The sequence below is a fragment of the Stigmatopora nigra genome, chromosome 15, assembly GCF_051989575.1.
Source record: "Stigmatopora nigra isolate UIUO_SnigA chromosome 15, RoL_Snig_1.1, whole genome shotgun sequence".
Taxonomy (NCBI): domain Eukaryota; kingdom Metazoa; phylum Chordata; class Actinopteri; order Syngnathiformes; family Syngnathidae; genus Stigmatopora; species Stigmatopora nigra.
In genome coordinates, this window is record NC_135522.1 from 3748881 (window position 1) to 3768061 (window position 19181).

The 19181-nt window shown below is 41.6% G+C and overlaps 1 protein-coding gene across 5 annotated transcripts in view; it reads left to right on the forward strand.

The window, feature by feature from the left end:
• The window catches only part of tnrc6c1 (trinucleotide repeat containing adaptor 6C1), a 33197-nt gene that overhangs the window by 2905 nt on the left and 11111 nt on the right, over positions 1-19181 (forward strand). For 4 of the 5 annotated variants that reach the window (XM_077735442.1, XM_077735443.1, XM_077735444.1 and 1 more), the window contains exons 2-9: positions 1838-1940; positions 2335-2356; positions 8070-8396; positions 14235-16742; positions 17775-17969; positions 18194-18360; positions 18458-18535; positions 18890-19105. In XM_077735442.1, coding sequence (XP_077591568.1) covers positions 1878-1940; positions 2335-2356; positions 8070-8396; positions 14235-16742; positions 17775-17969; positions 18194-18360; positions 18458-18535; positions 18890-19105 — 3576 coding nt within the window. In that variant the 5' untranslated portion in view covers positions 1838-1877. Of the gene's footprint in view, positions 1-1837; positions 1941-2334; positions 2357-8069; positions 8397-12995; positions 13141-14234; positions 16743-17774; positions 17970-18193; positions 18361-18457; positions 18536-18889; positions 19106-19181 lie in introns of those variants that run through there. The other variant, XM_077735446.1, reaches the window with a different exon arrangement.

The following is a 19181-nucleotide window of genomic DNA, read 5'->3' on the forward strand; positions in this document are numbered from 1 at the left end:
GTTTTCGTGGCCACTGTGGTTTTCTTCTTCTTCTTCTTCTTTGGTCTCATGGTGCAATCGAGACATTGCATCTGCAAAGTTGAAATAAGGTGACAATCAGCCACATGGGGAAATTGTAGTCTGCTCTACAGAAATCTGTATTTTCTTGTCCAATCATCTGACTAATACATACAAATATGACAGATAGGGCCGGGTCAGCACGAGATACGATACAAATAAAAAAGTGCATCCGTTAACAGTACATATGAAACATAAACAGAAAAAAACGACCAAAGTATTAACATACTCATGACTCATCATTAAAATAAAAAGTATAAAGTACACAAAGTAAAGTAGTAAGGAATGTATTAAGAAATATTAAAATGTCATTTAAAAAAAGATAGAAGGGCTGTAAAACATGAAAAACAAATAATAGTGCACAGAGCTACTGCCACTGGCTTCCGCGTGACGACGCCATCTTGGGGAAAAAAAACAAAACGTCGGTGGGCCAGATTAAAAGGCCTAGCGGGCCATATGTGGCCCGCGGGCCGTAGTTTACCCACCACTGGACTAATCCCAAGAATCTTTAACGAAACGACTCAATTTTCTTGCATTTGACGACCTTCCCATACTCACAAACAGTTTACCAACGGTGCACGGAAATGCACAAATAACCAAATACTTCAAATAGCCTGAAGCAGTTTGCCTTTGGTGTTTAATTTTTTTCCGTGTGAGCAAAACAGCTTCTTTCACAGCTGCTTCACGCCGTCGTCGCTGAACGTTCTCTCAAAAGGTTCGCCGCGCTTTTGTATGGTCTGCAGCGTTGGCATTCCTGGCGCCGTGCCCGGTGCCTGCCGCCTCGCAAAGCCCTCCCCCACCCGCGTGTAACGGAAGCAACCCTGTCAAACGCAGAAAAGACAGAATTAAACACGTCGCTTTCACCTTGCACCTCCCGCTTTCCTTCTCTTAAGCCCGCCGTTATGAGGCCGCCCTTGGCGTGCGAGTGCGCCACTATGTCTTCCTGTTTTCATTTGGCTGGCTTTTTTTTTTTTTTGCAACACGGCGGGGTTGGGGTTTTAAGAGGGACGCCTGGCTGTAATCCCGTTGTTCTGACGGAAGGGTGTAATTCCACTATGATGCTGAGCTCATTGCCTGGCCTCCTTTGTAAGCGTCTTTCCGTTCTGCCAAAGGCTGCTCACTAGGAATTTTATGTCTCTTTTCTGTGTGGTCTAACGAACAGGGTCTTCCCATTGGTTGACCAATTAGCACTTTGATTTAACCCCCACATCCTTTTTCCTTATGGGTGAACCTTTTTGATATAATCCCAATATAAACTCACTAAATAAAGACTAATTTCCACATTATTTTTGACATTATTACTGATAAATACCTCATTTGTGTGTTATAGCCAATAACTGAGAATTCTATGTCAGCAACAATAAATGTTATCATAAACTATTTGTCATACAGGTTATTATAGAACATAATTTGTGCTTTATTGGTAGAAATGTTGGGTGGAGATGGAAAAAAAGGATGATAAAGTATAAGGATAAAATATATCAGTGTACAGTATAAAAAAGGCCGACCAGATGGACTCCATCAAAGTGATTCTGACATCATCAAACTACACTAAGCAATTGAAATCAATGGGGACGTAGTTTCAGCCAAGTTTTAATTAATAATTCATATTGTTATTAAATATTTACTTGTTTTATTTATTCATTATTGTTTACTTCCACAAGGACAATAGATAAATATGTCTATATTTACATAAATGTTTACATTTGTCCTATTTGCCCTCACCTTCCGAATTGCATACAAAATGATTCCAATAACTTATGTTATTTTTTTTTTACAGCTGAGAGAAGAAGTGACAAATCCAAGTCTTGAACCGTTTGATGGAAGATAAGAAAAAGAAAAGGCAAGAGGAGAAGAAAAGGAAAGAAGCTGCTCCAAAGAAGGTGACTTCTATCTTCCACTATGCAGCTGTCAATCACAAAAGCTGACATCTGCCAGTCAACAAATAGCGTTGCACTGGGAATTTCCCAAATGACTGATGTCTTCTGTTTTTTCTGACAGTATGCTTAATGTTGTGTCATTTTTTGATACGTAATTTTGTTATCTTGATGGCTTCTTGTCTAAGCCATTTTTGTACTGTCACAATCGTTGATTACAAATATGCTTGCTAAAAAGAGTTTTTCGTGGATATCTACAAATTTTGATTATTTTAGCAATTAAATTATATAAAAATGAACCTTTTAAGTGTTTTAATTTACTATCTTTTTCTATTCCAACAGTAAGCTGTCATGTACTGCCACTAATTGTCTTGTAATATATTTTTCCTTTTATTTTCAGGGCATAGAACAGATAACCAAAGGTGAGTTGCTTTTTTATTCATTAATTTTTAATCTTTTTAGGTACACTAGCCATGATTTATTAGTTGTACAGCTGCTTTTTTAACCCCTGGTGGATTATTCAAACAGTCCCTTAGAAATAATACAAACAAAACAAACAATGAAATATCATTGATCAAAATCAAGTACTTAAATTAACTAATACTACAAAACAAGATCAGCACTTATTTGACTTCAAGCTATTCAAATCAATACAGAAAGGTGAAGTCAACTAGTCGATTAATTGCTTAAACCCCTTATGTACAATACTTAGCAGCAGCATTATGGTTTCTCCCACGTATAGAATTAAAAACTGTCTGCTATTGTTTGTTATTGTATGTTGGATTAAGTACTTTTGAAGTGGAACTGTGATCAATACTTGGAGTTCAGACTACTTTTTGTAATGTTGTGGTTATTTCCTATCAGGGGAAGATGATAATGAAAGGAGAGGGAAAAAAAATAAGAAGGGGATTAAAAAATAAATAAATCCAAAAGCCTCTGTGACCTAATGAGGCTGTGTGTCTATGACTCCGTTACACAGCATACAGGGAGCTAATTAGGAGCCCAGGCAGGTTGTGAAGTCTGAGTAAACAGCCTTTCATACACGGGAGATCTCCAGGAATACCCTGAACGCCATAGTAACAGACCATCATCAGCTCATGCTTGTTTCAGACAGTGAGGCACACCCTGGGATTTAACAACTGGAGGGGGATGAGAGTTTGGCTCTAAGGACTGAGATGGAATGAGTTGTTATAGTAGTTTTGCGAATTGAAGCTGCCAAAAATGATGCTGTTGAGACAGGACGGAGAGAAAAATATGGGAGAGGTATAGAAACAGACGGAGAACACATTCTGGTTTCCCTTTTTGCCAGCATGGCTCAGGGGCCTCATTGTGGGATCAACTGGCCCGTGTCAGTGGCAGCCAGTCACTTTGCTTTTTCCCCAGTTCGACAGGCTAATACCAGCAACAGTGGTAGACACACATTGTTTCACAATGACGTCAAAAAGGCTTAGCGATTGAACATTAAAGAAATGGGATTTCACGTGTTGTGAGGTCCAGCAAGAAGTTCATTTGAACGCTAAGCCTGCCTGCACGTCGTAAGCAACGTGGCGCTTCACTGCTGGAGTTTCTCCAAGATCTATAATTCTTCAGCGTGTTTATGCTTAACATCTCATTGATGTCTCCTTGGAATGCTGAAGCCACGTGGCGGTTATGCATCAAGAATGTGTGCTTTTGCTGTATTGAGAGATGGAGTCAGTTTAATGAAGCCCAGCTACTGCTTGTTCTTGAGGGTGTCTGAACTCAAGGTTTAGAATGTTATCAATGTTGACAAGTTGCACTATTAGAATTTTCTATAGTTTAGTACATCAATTTTTTAAGGCTACTGAACTATCTTCAAAACAAGTTGTGTAAAAATAATGTGTATAGATACACATACATATATATGTATATGCATGTATATATGTATAGATATATATGTTTCGGCATGTATACATATATATGTATATGTATGCATATATGTATATGTGTATATATATGCATATATATATATATATGCATATATATATATATATATATATATATATGCATATATATATATATATATATATATATATATATATATATATATATATATATATATATATATATATATATATATATATATATATATATGCATATATATATATGCATATATATATATGCATATATATATATGCATATATATATATATATATATATATATATATATATATATATATATATATATATATATATATATATATATATATATATATATATATATATATATATATATATATATATATATATATATATATATATATATATATATATATATATATATATATATATATATATATATATATATATATATATATATATATATATATATATATATATATATATATATATATATATATATATATATATACAAATACATAAATATATACATACATGCATATACATACATATATATGTTTATGTAATGTGTATATGTATACACGTGTATGTATACATGTATATATTTCTTTTTCTTTGTTTACTGTGCAGGTCAGTCAAAAGCCGTTACTTTTTAGGAAGAGTGAAAAGGACAGGTTGCTATAACACCTGGGAACGAGCTTTATTGTATCATAGTGACTTGTCCCTAAACCGATTAAAGCACCATCGACTAGATGAGCAAGCGGTCACGGCCAGATAGATGACACTAATCAACATTTTGCTCCATGATAGCAGAGGCCATCTGCCACCAATAAGCAAGCTTGGGAGTTAATGTGCGTTTATATCTCATCTGTGTTTTTTCATTCACGTTTGTGTGCGTCGCCCTAAAACGTGTGCTGGTGTTTACAGTGCGGTGGGCGATAACGTTATGGCAAAGTTGTGTGGCTGCGGTAATTTCACAAAACAAATTAATGTTCCGTTTCACATTGGCTTGATTACACCCTCTGCTTTGTATTGGAGAATGATAAATTGCCATGTGATCCAAAGAGTTTTTTCCTCTTGTCATCATCATCATCACCTTCATTATATTAAACGTCACCTTTTTAGGAGCATTGTTTCCGTTAGCCGCTTTCATCAAAATCCATCCTCGCTTCCTATAATCGTTTTTTTATGTTCTTTTAAAGACGAAATGGGATTAAGTGTTTGTAAATCATATATTTGTGCTACATTGTCAGTCCATTTGATGTTTTTGTAATGATTAGGTAGGCGCAGATTTGCAATATGCCACAATATGCTGAAGCATACGTTCTTTTAAATAGCATTTTCGTCTCCTTTTAATTGTCTTGGCGAAGGGGGTCCTTTTAGGCTTAACTACAGTTTTATATTCATTCATTTCTTTTCTAATTACGCATTGTAATCGTCTCCCTTGCGGAAGTCTATGCTCCCATTTTGAAGCCCCCGGGCTTTTAAAAAAAACGACGTTCCACCATGAAGACATTTCATCACATCAGTGTCTCATCAAGGGATAATTTACTTTTTTAAGCATGGCCTTCCAGATAGGTGCAATAATTTAACACTAAAAATCTGTACAATTCTTCACAGATATTAGAAAAACCCTCAAAACCAGTACGTGTTTTGAATATTAACAACATTTGAAGCTGGGCTAAACTTTTTAGACCACCGTCATAAAAAGGATAGTAACAAAATGTTCTCTAGGCCTTCAATTTGAAGATTAAAGGCTCAGCTTTTAGAAGCTCCTAATCACTTGCTTAGCAAAGTTTTTAATGTTTAAATGCACAACCTCCCCTTGACAGCAGGGCTTCAAACACTGGAAAAACTGAAGCGAGGATGCGGTAAAAATCTTTAGGCAGTTGCGTACATGCAGACGGACAGTTTAGTTCATAAGGCTGATTGAAGGTCTTGCCGTCGAATATTAAAATATCAGCTTTGATATCTGCGTTATGTGTATCCCATGCTATTATTGCACCCAGAAACTTGGTGAAAAATAGACTGTTTTGGGACTCTTCCTGGTTGTACTGCTCAAGTGACATCCTTTTTTTTATTTGTCTAGATATAGGCAACACTCTTTCAAAATTTGCAATCCAGCAGATGATCTTTTTGATTTATAGAGTATCTAAAAAATACCACGAATGACGATTCTTCTTAAATTTTTTCCTTCAAAGTAACACATTTGTACTCTATTAAAACCATGAATATGGTTGTGCAAATTGGGAATTATGGGTCATCTTATACGAGAGAAATGGTAAAATTCAACGATTTTAAGGCAATTTTAAGGGTCTGGTTTATACGCAAAGGTGGCCAATATGCAAGAAAATATGGTAGTTTAAAATCTATACATAGGTATTCATTGGATTGTAGTTTTTGCATGGGTCAAATGCAGACATTCTTCCATTTTCTTTGCTATGAAATCCCCCCAGATGAGCTTCCCACCCACCTTGAACATTGATATCTTAAACACCCAGCCAAGATCGTCTTTCATATCAGCCAAACTCAGAAGTGGGAAAACGAGCTAGCCTCCTCCCTCCTTGTGCACATTGCCTGCGGGCCACGGATTGATGTACATTTTTGATGAACCGGGAGAATTCTCCCGTCGACCCGTACGGCTGAGGACGCTGTTTTGCAAATAGGCTGTGGGAGAATCTAACTGATCTGCTTTCAAAGTGGCGGGCCACACTTTAGGGGTGGGGGGGGGGGTGCTTTTATTCTACATTTGCTCTATTCTTGCCATCACACATTTATGCACACTTACTTCTTCTCTCTTCCGCTACGTGGCATTCTGTAGACAAGTAGTGTTCTAATTATAAGCGGATTTTCGACCTAAGCTGGTTTCCGGCAGTGAGACTGGAGCTCGCAGTGGCGTCGGCGTGGGGGGTGGAGTCTTCCAAACACACACACACACACACACACACACTCGTACACACACAGTATTCTTTTCATGGCTTGCTGTACCTCGTTCCTGTGGATCTGCTCTCTTTCTCACTCCCTCCCGCCCCTTCGTTCTCACTCGTTTTATCTCCGTTCTCTGATTGGCTGAGAGTGCAGACAGCCGTACTCTTCCCCTTCCCCCCCCTCAAAGCTTCTAGAAGAATTGACGTCATACGCCAGAGAATCCCGACTTGTTATTTCATTGATCATTCCTGACCAAGGGAAAACCAGCTCAATCTCCAGTTGGTATCGCACTGGTGCACAAACATGTCCGACTCTGCGAACAAGCGAGTGGCTGTAGTCTCCACGACGGCATCCCTTCCTCCCCTCCGCGTGGGCCCCCTCGTTGCATAACGCTTTTGTTTTGGTGTGTTGGAGCTGGCCCCGTCAACGTGTGTGTCATTCATTGCTTGAAAATGCGCACAGAGGCAAAATGAGCCAATGGCGTTCGGCCTCATTCATTCTACTGACTGTTTATTTCATTCTCGTTGTTTATCGCGATGAGGATGGAAGAGAGGAGCATCACTTTGGCTTAGTTTACTTCCTGTAATCCCCTTGTGCCGTGTTTGGATGCTGAGAGCTTGTTTATGACTTCCTGTTTACATTCCTGTAGACCACTGTCCATATTATGCAATGAAATGATACATGCTCAGAGGTGATTATCCACCGTGCTCTCTGCCCATAATGCAATCTGACCCCCGGCACACGCTTTGTGACCTGCAAGAAGCTAATCTTTTTTTTTTTTAACCTCTGGGGGGGATCTCTTGACCTTGGACCTCCATTCAGAAAGACTTAACTTTTCTCACAATGATTAAAAAAAAGGCATGAAAATGTCACACAAATACACAAAGAAAATATCTTACTACAAATACCTGCAGTGTGTGCAACCTTTGGCTCAGAAGCCACATTTGGCTCTTATCATTCTGCTGTGATAACCTTTGACTTTGGAAAATAATGAATTTAAATTTAAGTTTTAATGGGTTCCTTCATTTTCAATTGTAATTCTGAGTTATAAGATTTTAATCCTTACTGTTCCATTTAAATGAAAAGTGACCATGACCATTTATAAAAAGACAGTGAAGAATAGAAAAAATACCTTGCAGCTACACACTGCTGCTAGTAGTGTTTTGCATTATGTCTTTGGCATGATCCCTTCTTAGTCAATGATAAAAATGCATCCCATGTGTATGAATGTGATCAGTACTGAAATGAATACACTGTGATGGCCACCCACTAACAATGTTACTTTCTGCATTTCTCTCTCCTTCTGTCCCACCACTTTGGTTTCTCCAGTGCCAGACTCTCCTAAGCTGGACTCCGTCCCTCCTCCCCCTCCTGCCAACCCCAGCGTCACCCCAACCGTACCCCCAAGCAGTGGCGATGGCAAGCGTGCCCACTGTGGAGTCCAGCCTCAAACCAGCCCACAGACTCCGCCGCAGCCACGCCACCCGGCCCGAGAGGTGCCCCCGCGCTTCCGTCAGCAGGAGCACAAGCAGGTTCTGAAAAGGGGTCAGCCACTACCCCCAGGGACCCTGATACTGACGTCTGCAGGATACTCCAGCACCCCCGAAGCTGCAGAAGCCAGCAACCTTGATTCTTCCTCAACAAACCCACCTTCAGGTCAGCAAATATATGCATTTATTTACTACATATGACAGAGGAAACATATTCCATTTCAAATTGACATACATTCATTTTCTGTACCGCGTATCCTCAAGGGTCGCGGGGGTGCTGGAGCTATCTCAGCTAACTATGGCCACCAGACAGTGCATACCCTGAATTGGAATTAGATTCAACTTTATTCAACCTATACTTGGCGAAATTCAATTTAGAGAGTTTAACTAGCCTATATGCATGTTTTTGGGATGTGGGAGGAAATCGGAGTACCCAGAGAAAACCCGCACAACATGCAAATTCCACACATGGAGGTCTAAATCTGGGTTTGAGCCCTCGATCTCAGAACTGTGAGACCAAAACATTAACCACTTGTCCCCTGGCCCACTTTCAAGTTGACGTTGACATTTAAGTACTAATTCCAAAATTTATTTCACTATAAGAAACAACGTGAGTTAGATGTTAGAAAAATTGCCATTGTTAACTATCCATATGATAAAACAGCCCCAACATTCCAGTGCTGTATTTTTTATTATGGTATGTACTGGTACACTTTTATCACCTGTGTGTCCAATGGCTGTTTATTTTCACTCTGTGTGGTTGGGAACTGGAAATGGGAATCAAGGAATTCCAAGGAAGAACATGCAGAGTAAACACAGCTGGCACAACAGTATGCGTTTGTCTGTTTTCCTTACGGAATGTCTGCGTATCTCAATGGACAAAGTTCTCAAGCACTTTCTCTCTACTCTATATCGTAAATTGAAGGCATCTCCATGGCTATCCCACATCTTTCCATTCCTTCTTCTTCATACTCCTACACTTTGCTGAACTTTACTAGCTATTTTCTGTTTTGGGGTGGGGGGTGTACGGAGTTAGTTCGTTGGCCGGATTTCTCGGTGGGCCTGACTTGGCATGGCTAAAAAGCCTAAAGTGCAGCGAGATTGGCGGAGATGGTGAACGTGGCAGAGGTCCAATGCTGTGGGCTGAAGTGACTCATGGTTTACGGTAAAAAGCTACTGCTTCTCTCCACCCCTCTTCGATAGGCCTCCCCGGTTCTCCTTTCAGACAGAGGAGGCGCTTCCCTCGCTGAAGGTGGAGCTGGTTGTTCATTTGTCAGTTTGTCAGACCGTGATAGGCATGTAAATCAGTGGCTCTTTTCAGGTTTTGTTAGTTCAAATTAGATTGTTAGTGTTTATGTCAATGGCAGCCAATGGGTTGAGAGTTAAATGCATGGTTGAAGATAATGGAGTCTTGGGTTCGGTGTTTTTTTTTCTTCAATTGAAGAAAATGTGTGGCTACAAAACAGTTGGAAATGTTTTGTATGCCAAGTGGTCAAGATAATAACACTCACCTGTGTTCTGTTTACCATCCCTAATGCACTTGTATAGATAGCCTTGATGATTATAATTGTGATTGTTAAAGAATACTTCTTGCTAGCTTTTAACAGATCAGTTGTTTGTTAAAAAAAAAAATTCCCAGTCTTCTAAATTATCCATTAGTCCTACATCTTAGATTTGTATTTACTTTTTACAATATTTTTTAACATTACTCTATTTGCTTAGAATGAATGAATGGAAAATACTTCTTTCTTTATTATTAGTTCTGTCCATTTCCAATGCAATCATACATATATATATACATATTTTTTCCTTTTTCTCACAACTTTGCCACACCCATTTCAGTTTTTACAATCATTTTTTTTTGCCTTTTGTAGTATAGATAGAACAGATTATCTTGGCAGGTTTGTCTATGCATTTCGGCTACACAAATATGCTATGTATTCCATGTCTATTTCTATGAAATTCCATAACTTGTAAGTAAATAACCTCATTGGCTTTTGCTATTCACGATAAAAGCATACGAGAACAAAACGTTCCTTGTAAAAAAAACCAGGGTGAGTCCATGTATGACTTGATGTTTGTTTCTGATGACACTTCTGAAAGCATTGGGAATTCCCTTTGAGGAATTCTTCTAATGTGACTAAACATAGCTTCTCATTTGAAAACAAATCTCTGATGCTTTGTTTTCCTTGCATTTCCTCCACTGCAATTTGCACCAGAGCACCACATGCGTACTCCCCCTTTTCAACGGCATCGCGCCAAGTCGCATGTCGCTGGCCCGAGGTAGCAAGGATTAGTCCACGCTCCATGTATGTCTGTCAGCTTTCCCCATTATTCTAACGGTTTCTCTATGTTGCCATTCGCTTGGCTCCCACTTCGTATCCCAAGGCTCTTTTCACCAAGAGGAGGCGTGTGAGAGCGAGCTATTTTAAGACTGGCATGTTGGAGAAAGCCCTTGACCTGGTTTATCCTTTCTGGTGGGGGAGGAGGAGGGGGGGGGGGGTATAAAGTGGAAATTATGACAACATGCATGTGAACTTTACAAAATGCCAGCCTCTCTTTGTCCCTTCCCCTGTGAATTTGTTATTTAGTAAAGTTGTGGTTTGCAGAAAGTACATCTAGGAACATGTAAAGTATTCTATTGGATGAAATATGAAATTCAGTGGGATGGGTTTTTGTTATAAGGGACAAAAAATGATAAGTTGAAATACTGCAGACAGTTATTCATAATGAGAAGTTGTGTTGTGTTATTTGGATAAGATTTTTTTAAATGCACTCATTGAATTCATTTTAAAGTCAAAAGGCATTCAAAATTTGACCCTACGTAGTTTTCAGATTTTTTTTACATGGTCTGTTAAATAAGTAACTTAAAAAAAACACAAAGTTAAGATAAATGATGGATTTCAGCTTTAAACTCTCATTTTTTTTAAAAAAATCAGATTAAAACTGTCTGCTTTTCAGATAGCCCATAATATTTAAGAATATTTCAATTTCTGGTCCGCCACCAAGTAATTTTTCTTCAACAAAAGATGGAGGAGTGACAATTTCATCAGTTATAATAACATTTGTAACTCCAATACGATATTAATAGGAAATATGGCAGTTTATAAATTAAACTCCTGCCTTCTACAATAATAAAAAAGACTGAAGCTTATACAGTCATATTTTAGTTGTAATCAAACATTTTGAAAGGCAATCCATTTCTTTAAGGCTGGCCAATATCCGGATTAAAAGGCCGTATGTGGCTCGCGGGCCGTAGTTTGCCCATGTCTGCCCTAAGGGACTTCATTAAGCCGGGATCAGTCCAGCTGAGGCCCAAACATCCCTGCTAGATTACTTCCTTCTTCCATCACTCAAAAAGCATCTCCCCTTGACTTCATTTTAGGCCGTCTCCATCATTGTTGCTATTGATCGGACTTTACCAGACACTGCAGATGGTTTATTGAATTAATACACTGAAATTTGTCATATTTAAAGGTAAACAATCTTTCTTTTCTGATTTGAGCTATTTGTTTGTACACACACATGGTGTCAATTTACAGTTGCTGTGCAAAATTGTGTGTCAGTACGTAATATAGCCTTACAATCACGAGATTCAGTGGGAAGAACACCAAACATTGACGTATTGTGTCACGGTGCGTGGGTGATGGTATCACTGTAGCAGTGCACAATGTCAGCCTTGATCCAGGGAGATGCTGCCATTTTTTTTTGTTTTCTATTGCTAAGCTCTCTTGTTTTTTCCGTGGCCTCTGTTAATTGACTAGAACAGCATTTTCTTATGTCAAGTAGCCTTTCCTACATCCATTTTTTTGAGGGAAATAACTATGAAATGGCCAGATTGGTTGATTATGGTGCTGAATTTATGCAATGGTAACAGACTATTATGGTTTATGGGGATGAATTTGGTTTTTCAGTTGTTTTTTTTCATGGTTACCAATGAAATGGTAAAAAACAGCTAGATTATGGTGCAGAATTTGGATTTTTATATTTTTTTTATATATATGGTCATCAATGAAATGGTAAAAGACAGCCAGATTATGGTGCTGAATTGTTTTTTTTTTACATTGGCACAATTCAATGATGCCTTTTTTAAAAGATTGTTTGGAATTTTTGTCTATTTCTTTTACCTGGCATTTACGGCAATGGACATTCAATCCCCAAAAATCACTGCCACTCAAATTAGATTACCGTCAAGCCCCATCAATGGCGGTAAATAAATCCAAAACCCAAACAGACAGTAGTCATCATGACCTGTCTGAATTGCATCGTGCTTTCTCCCAGATTCCACTTTCTCTCTCTCTCTTGACTCGTTTTCCTACTCAAGGACTTTCAATTGTCCATGACAGTTCTAATTGACATAAAGTGGCCTTAGCTAAATATTTAGTCAATGGTTAAAAGATCCAAAGCTGTATTCCAAAGCACCCATCTTTGTTTAGTTTTGCCTCATGCCATTTTATTTAAGTGCCTGCCTCTTAACGGTCCATCCACGCTACCTATACCAACAATAATGCTCTCAGCTGTGCCATCCCTTCCCCCCAACCTGCCTTCTCTCGGGGCTTACATTTCCAGCAAGGGAGCGTATCCGTCGTCGGGATAGGAATAGAGCGTGATATAAATAAAGCTAGTCGGGGCTAGATAGAGGCGGCAGAACCCAGCCAAAGCAATGTTGGTAGGAGGGACGGAGCATGTGGGGTGAGGAAGGAAGGGAGGGAGGCGTTGGGAAGCCAGGGAAAGCGAGAGGGGGGGTTGTCTCATGCCGCGCAAGAGCTGTGCAACTTCTTGGCAGCATTTCAGAGAGAAACCTCGGTGGCTGGCTGGGTAAGCCAAGCAGACATATTGAGACAAGGATGGTCGCCGTGTCGCACAAAAGATAGTTCCTTGCAGGATGGTCGGGAGGCACCTCTCCACAGGTATTTCATAGCAACGTGCTGGCGGATTTACATCTCAATGCTTCTTCTGTGTAGTTATTTTTCTATTTTTTTTTCATGGCTGGTGCATACGCACTTTAAAGCTGCGGCAGCAGTGCATTGTGGGCATGCATGCACGCGCAAGAGAGAGTTGTGCGCCGCATATGTCGTGGCGAGGTAGACGTTTCATGCTTTCATACGATCCGAGGGCAAAGACGCTAGCTCAAAAGCATTTTTTTTTGGCTCAAATTCAGGACGGAGAAAATGGCGGTCCTGCTCTGCTCAGTAGAGTGACGTTTACAGAAAGACTGTGCCGCCATCCGTCCGTCCATGTGTGTGTGTGTGTCAGAAACACACTGCCCTCTTTTCCCCATTGCGTTCTCTTCCGCCACTTTTGTCTGCAAGCGTTAAAAAGTAAGCTGGAATTAAAGGCAGATGCTCAGCGCCATGCCGCCGAAGCTGGTCTTTGCATGCGAGCTTAACTCGGAGAGGGGCGCCTGTAAACAATCGCCACAGACACAGTCAAAATGACTGATGGTCCGTCCATGCACGTACGTGGAGGTATTTGCGTATCAATGTGTACTGGAGGCAATCCAAGGGAAGAAAATGATGCAAAGTATTCAAAGCAGTCGTGCAGATGGAGGATGTTTTGTGCTATGAGCGTATCAAGCTGTGCATCGTGCCAGTCTGAGGTCATGACTCTGATGGCCTTGCTGTCAAAAAGGCTGAGGATGCCTCAGCTTTTTGGCTGGTGCTACTGATCATTTATGTGATCTTTCAGGAAATACCGTCTCTGCATTTTTACATGCCGGGTGAAATGAAAAATGTCCTTGTCTTGGTTGCTGCCAAGGTGAATGTTTTCACAACTTACGAATAACTCCTTTTCTACACTCATATTTTTTCTTTTTTTTTGTGATTGCCTAAACATGCAAACAGTTCTATTTTTTGACACCCGTTACCGAAATCGGTAAAGAAGTTTTAGAATAGAACTCATTAGCTGTTACCATGGTAATGCAGCTTTGATATGGTTGTCACAATGTACATTCATGCCTATTTCTCATCCATATTTTCTTTTCTGTTTATCCTCCTCTACACAGAACTGCCCTCACAGGGATCCCAGTATGATAATCCCCTCTGGGGTCACCTGCAAGTTGAGAGGAGTACCCCAAATCCTGCAACTTCCACTAGTTGCGGCGATCAACTAATCCTTGACCAGAAAGACTCAGAGACTTGGCCTTGTATTATTCCTAGCCAGAGCAAGGCCCCCGAAAGAAGATGCTCTTCAGAGACTGACCCTGGTCATTTGACCAGCAGCAGTAGCACTTGTAGTACCAGTAGTAATACTAGTAATAATAGCGATTGGTGTCGTACAACGAGTATGGCCACAGGGGCCAATGGCCAGACAGGCCACTTCTCTGTCAACCACCTAAACAGTAAGGCCAACACTGGACTCAGCCCTGCCAATCATACTGGAACCAACATGCACTCAAGCCCGGTTCCTCCTGCCAATCGAAGCTGGGGTTCTGGGTCTGGACCGTCTATGTCCTCCTCCGCGGTGAGCAGTGAAGGGAAAAATGACAGTCCGCTGGGAGTGGGGAGCAGCAGAGGTTGGGGCTCTTCGTCATCCTCCAACACCAACTGTAACTTGAACTTGAACCCTAATGCTAATCCATCCGCTTGGCCTGTGTTGGGCCACGATGCGGGTGCAGCAGGGGCAGGCAGCTCAGGGGGAGCCAATGTCATTTCAGCCCCTCAATCTACATCCAATTTCTGTAATCCTACTGGCCCCCAAACATCTCAGACCAGCACTTATACTGGAGCCAATACTAACAGTAACTCTTCTTCGGGTATTGGTAGTGCCTGGGGCAGCGTAATGACCTCTGACGCATCAGAGCCACACCCTTCCGCATCCACGAATGTGTCTTTCAGTTCAGAACCTCAGAACCTTAAAACTGATGGACCAAATCACATTAATAAGCAGGAACCACTTAGTCCCATTCACCACCTGCCAAGTTGGGGGAACACATCGGTGGGCCTGGGTACGGGAAGTCAACAGGCATCGGGAACCAAACAGCTCAATGGAGAAGATACTACTTCTGTTTGGGGTATGGGTAGTGACCCAAAGGCACCGTCACCTAAGGAGTTATCTGGCTGGGACTCTGGATGGAGCCAGGGTGGAAATGGGTCAGGAAATTCCGGAGGCTGGGGTGAACAGTCGAGCGGAGACTGGAGCAAGAAGCAAAATGAAGACTCGCAGGGAGGCTGGGATGGCCCCAGCTCTCCTCCGCAGGACCCCCAGACTAGTTCTTGGAAGAGAGCTGTCAGCACAACTGCTGCTAGTGAAGGAAGCAGTGACAGCATGGAAGGACACCCGAATTCCAAAAATCATTCATCCAGAGAGCCCCCTGCTCCTCTCATTCCTGCCCAGGATCTCGACCCTAGGGTTTTATGTAATACCGGATGGGGACAGACCCCTGTTCGCCAGCACACTTCCTGGGACATGGACAATGCGAAATCCAAGAATGACATTTCGACTGAATCCTGGGAGGCACAACAAACAGGTCCTTGTGGTCCCCAGGGGCCTTCCAATGCTAATACAGGTCCACCGCAAAGAACTGACACTGGGAGCAAGAATGAGGTGGTGGCCTCTCAGGGAGCTTCAGGTTGGGGAGGAAACTTAGCTGCTAGCAACCAGCCCAGCTCTGGCTGGGGAGATCAACCCAACAACATTAAGCCCCCAAGTGGTCCAGCTGGCTGGGGAAATCTACCGAAAGGAGGCCCCACCTCCAGTATCCCCAAGAGTAGTCAGAGTCAGTCTTGGGGAGAAGAGAAGTCAGCAGGTTGGGAGGATTCTCACGGTAAGCCAACAACCCAGAACTGGGGAGAGCAACCTAAACCATCCCACAGTTGGGGTAACAGTGGAGGAAACAACTCTGCCAATGATTGGGGAGAACCTGAAGATAGAAAAAAGAATATACCCAACTCCACCTGGGAGGGAGAAGCCCCAGGCTGGAAGGAAAATCCTCGTGGCTGGGGAATGCCTTCATCTGGGCCGCCGATGTCTGGTGGCGGGGCAAAACCGGGCTGGGGGGAGTCCGTTAGTCCGCGTCCCAGTGGCCCTCCTCAGGGTTGGGTAGGCAAATCTCAGGACGGACCCAGTGGTGGTAGCAGCATTGGCGGTGGAATGGGCTCCTGGAGTGGACCAGGCTCTGTAAAGCAAGGCTGGACTGGTGGTAAGCAAGAGTCCTCATCTGAATCTACCGGTTGGGAAGAACCGTCTCCCCCGTCAATCCGACGCAAGATGGAGATAGACGATGGGACCTCCGCCTGGGGCGATCCTGGTACCTATAACAAATCAGTCAACCTCTGGGACAGGAACAATCCAGGGATGGCCCAAGCCAAAGCTACTCCCGGAGGCAATAATCCAATAGGACCCAACAACAGTCATCCCCACTCTCACAATCACGCTTATCAAGGACCTCCGGCACCTCTACAGAATCATGTCCAAAATTCCCAAAACCCAGTTGCCACAAGTGGGTCAGTGGATCCGGTTTTGCAGCACCACTCGGGCCCAACTCTTAACAGGGGTCCTATGATGACTCAAGGTAAGACATCATCATTTATTTACTATGTATAGATAGATTGTTGAAATGTACAGGAATGGATGCTTCCCAATCGTCAATGAATTAACCAAAGCCACTATTATTTTCTTATAATCCCTTCACCATTAATCATACCAAGAAAAAGCAGTTAGATAGTTTAGACAACGCACTGTTAAGCTCCAAGCTGTTGATGGACTTGAAGGTAATATGTTGACCTTGCTTGGCCTTTGTGGATTTACATCTAATTAGCTAGCCAAATGAGATAAGCTGTGCAGTCCAATTTCTGAGTGAAGCTCCTCACATTACACAACACCAGGCACGTCTTTCTAGCTAACCATCGGTTAGTTCAAGGAAACGACGGGAAGGGTGTAGACAATACACGCCTTTTTGAATAGAATCATTCAAGCAAGTGCTTCCAAACCTGGAAAACACTGCAAACAGTTTGAGATCCATCAAAGCGTGTGATTTTTTTTAAGAGCTGCCAGAAATGGACAACGTTCTGACATCATCCAATTAGGACAAAGAACCCCTGCTGTTCTGCACATGGTACCTCATGTTTAGTCCATGGTGCAATTTTTTTTATGAAAGCATTTTCTCGTGGCAGTAGTTTAGCCAATTGTGTGCATTTTTAAAGGCATTTCTGGTCACTGCTATTAGACGTCAAAGGCAGAAACAATATTTTGTGGGTGTGTGGACACTGCAGGCTTGAAAATGAACTATAATTTGCAATCCGGCTTCATGTCGTGCTCCCGTCCTGTACTAAACTCTACCTGGCACTGCCACAGACTCACAGCAGAGATGGCATTTTCCATGCCAAAATTAACCAGACATCCTTCACTCCTGTCATGCTATACTATCTCTTATTGCTCACTTCACATTCTGATTTAATCCAGCTTCATTTGCTGTTTGTGATGTTAAATATCTTGTTTCAGAATACAAAAACAAAGGATCATAGAAAGTAAATGATGACAAAGATGCGCTTTGATACTGACAACAGATCTGTTTACTGTCTGATGTCTTTCTTACACAAAACAGGCTGGGGTGAGCTATCTAGCTCCCATTCTAAGCCAGAAAACTCCTGGGGGGATTCTGCACCTTCAGCAGTCAACGTGGACAACGGTACATCTGCCTGGGGAAAACCCACTGGGGTCCCTAGTGGTTGGGGCGATGGCAATCCAGACAACTACAGCAGGGGGAACCCAGCTATGACATCTGTATCTTGCAAGCCTGGTAAATTCATGAACATTATTTAATAATATTTGAAAACATATTGTAAGAGGCAGTGTTTTCAAGATGAGTGAGTCAAGGTCATGGGTAGCTTTTGTGCGTTGAAGCAGACCACACAATATTTCTACCAACTTGATCCTGACCCCTAGTGGGCTCCAAATAAAATGCAATGAGTTAAAACTGAGGAAATTGGCCTTTTTTAACAGGCTTGTTTTTTTTATATCTAGCTGCCAAATCTATGCAAGATGGATGGGGAGGCGGTGGTGATGAGATGATCATCTCAGGAGGGCAGTGGGATGCTGAAGAGGGAGACATGTGGAACAGCACGGCTTCCCAGGAGAGCAACTCCTCCACCAACTCTTGGGGGAATGCACCCAAAAAGATACAACAAAAGGCATGACGAGGATTCATTCAGAAACAATTGCATGGAAAATGGCGATTGGTCAGTTGCATTGATTGAATGTGATTTTTTTTTTTTACTACAATCCCAGGTCAAAGTACCAGGAAAGCCAGAAGATACTTGGATCATGAATCGTCTTATCAAACAGTTGACAGACATGGGCTTTCCGGTAAGTTAACCATTTTTCTATGACTCTCCTCCAGTCATTTTTATAAGTGGGGCTTTGTCATTATTGCTTAATTAATTCAACAAAAAAAGTCTTCCCTCAATTATCGCGACTTCATTTATCGTGAATTCTCTTCTCTTCTTTCTGCTATTAATTATTACTATTATTTTTTTTAAGTTCATAAATATGTGAAAATCCACGTTGAAACTCGTAAACAGAAGCCACTCCCCTGTTTTTCATTTGCGACTAGGACTACTTTGCAGTTTTTCTTTTATCGCGGCCATGTCTGGTGTACATAAACCTTGAAATTCGAGGGATTACTGTACTTTTTTTTACAAATTTTGTCATGTTTCTCAGCGGGATCCGGCAGAGGAGGCTTTAAAGAGCAACAACATGAACCTGGACCAGGCCATGAGTGCCCTCCTGGAGAAGAAAACTGAACTGGATAAGAGGGGGATGGGAATGGCTGGCCACGACTACAACGGGCTTATTAACAAAAGCATGGGCTGCCCTCGACCTCCACTTCTTTCCAAAGAACCCTCCACGGATCCCCGCTCACCCTTCATGGATAAAGTGAGTCAGTCAGTCTGCCTCAAAACTGCTTTATTAATATTAATGCCGCCCTGTGGCATTTTTTTTTCTGGTGTCC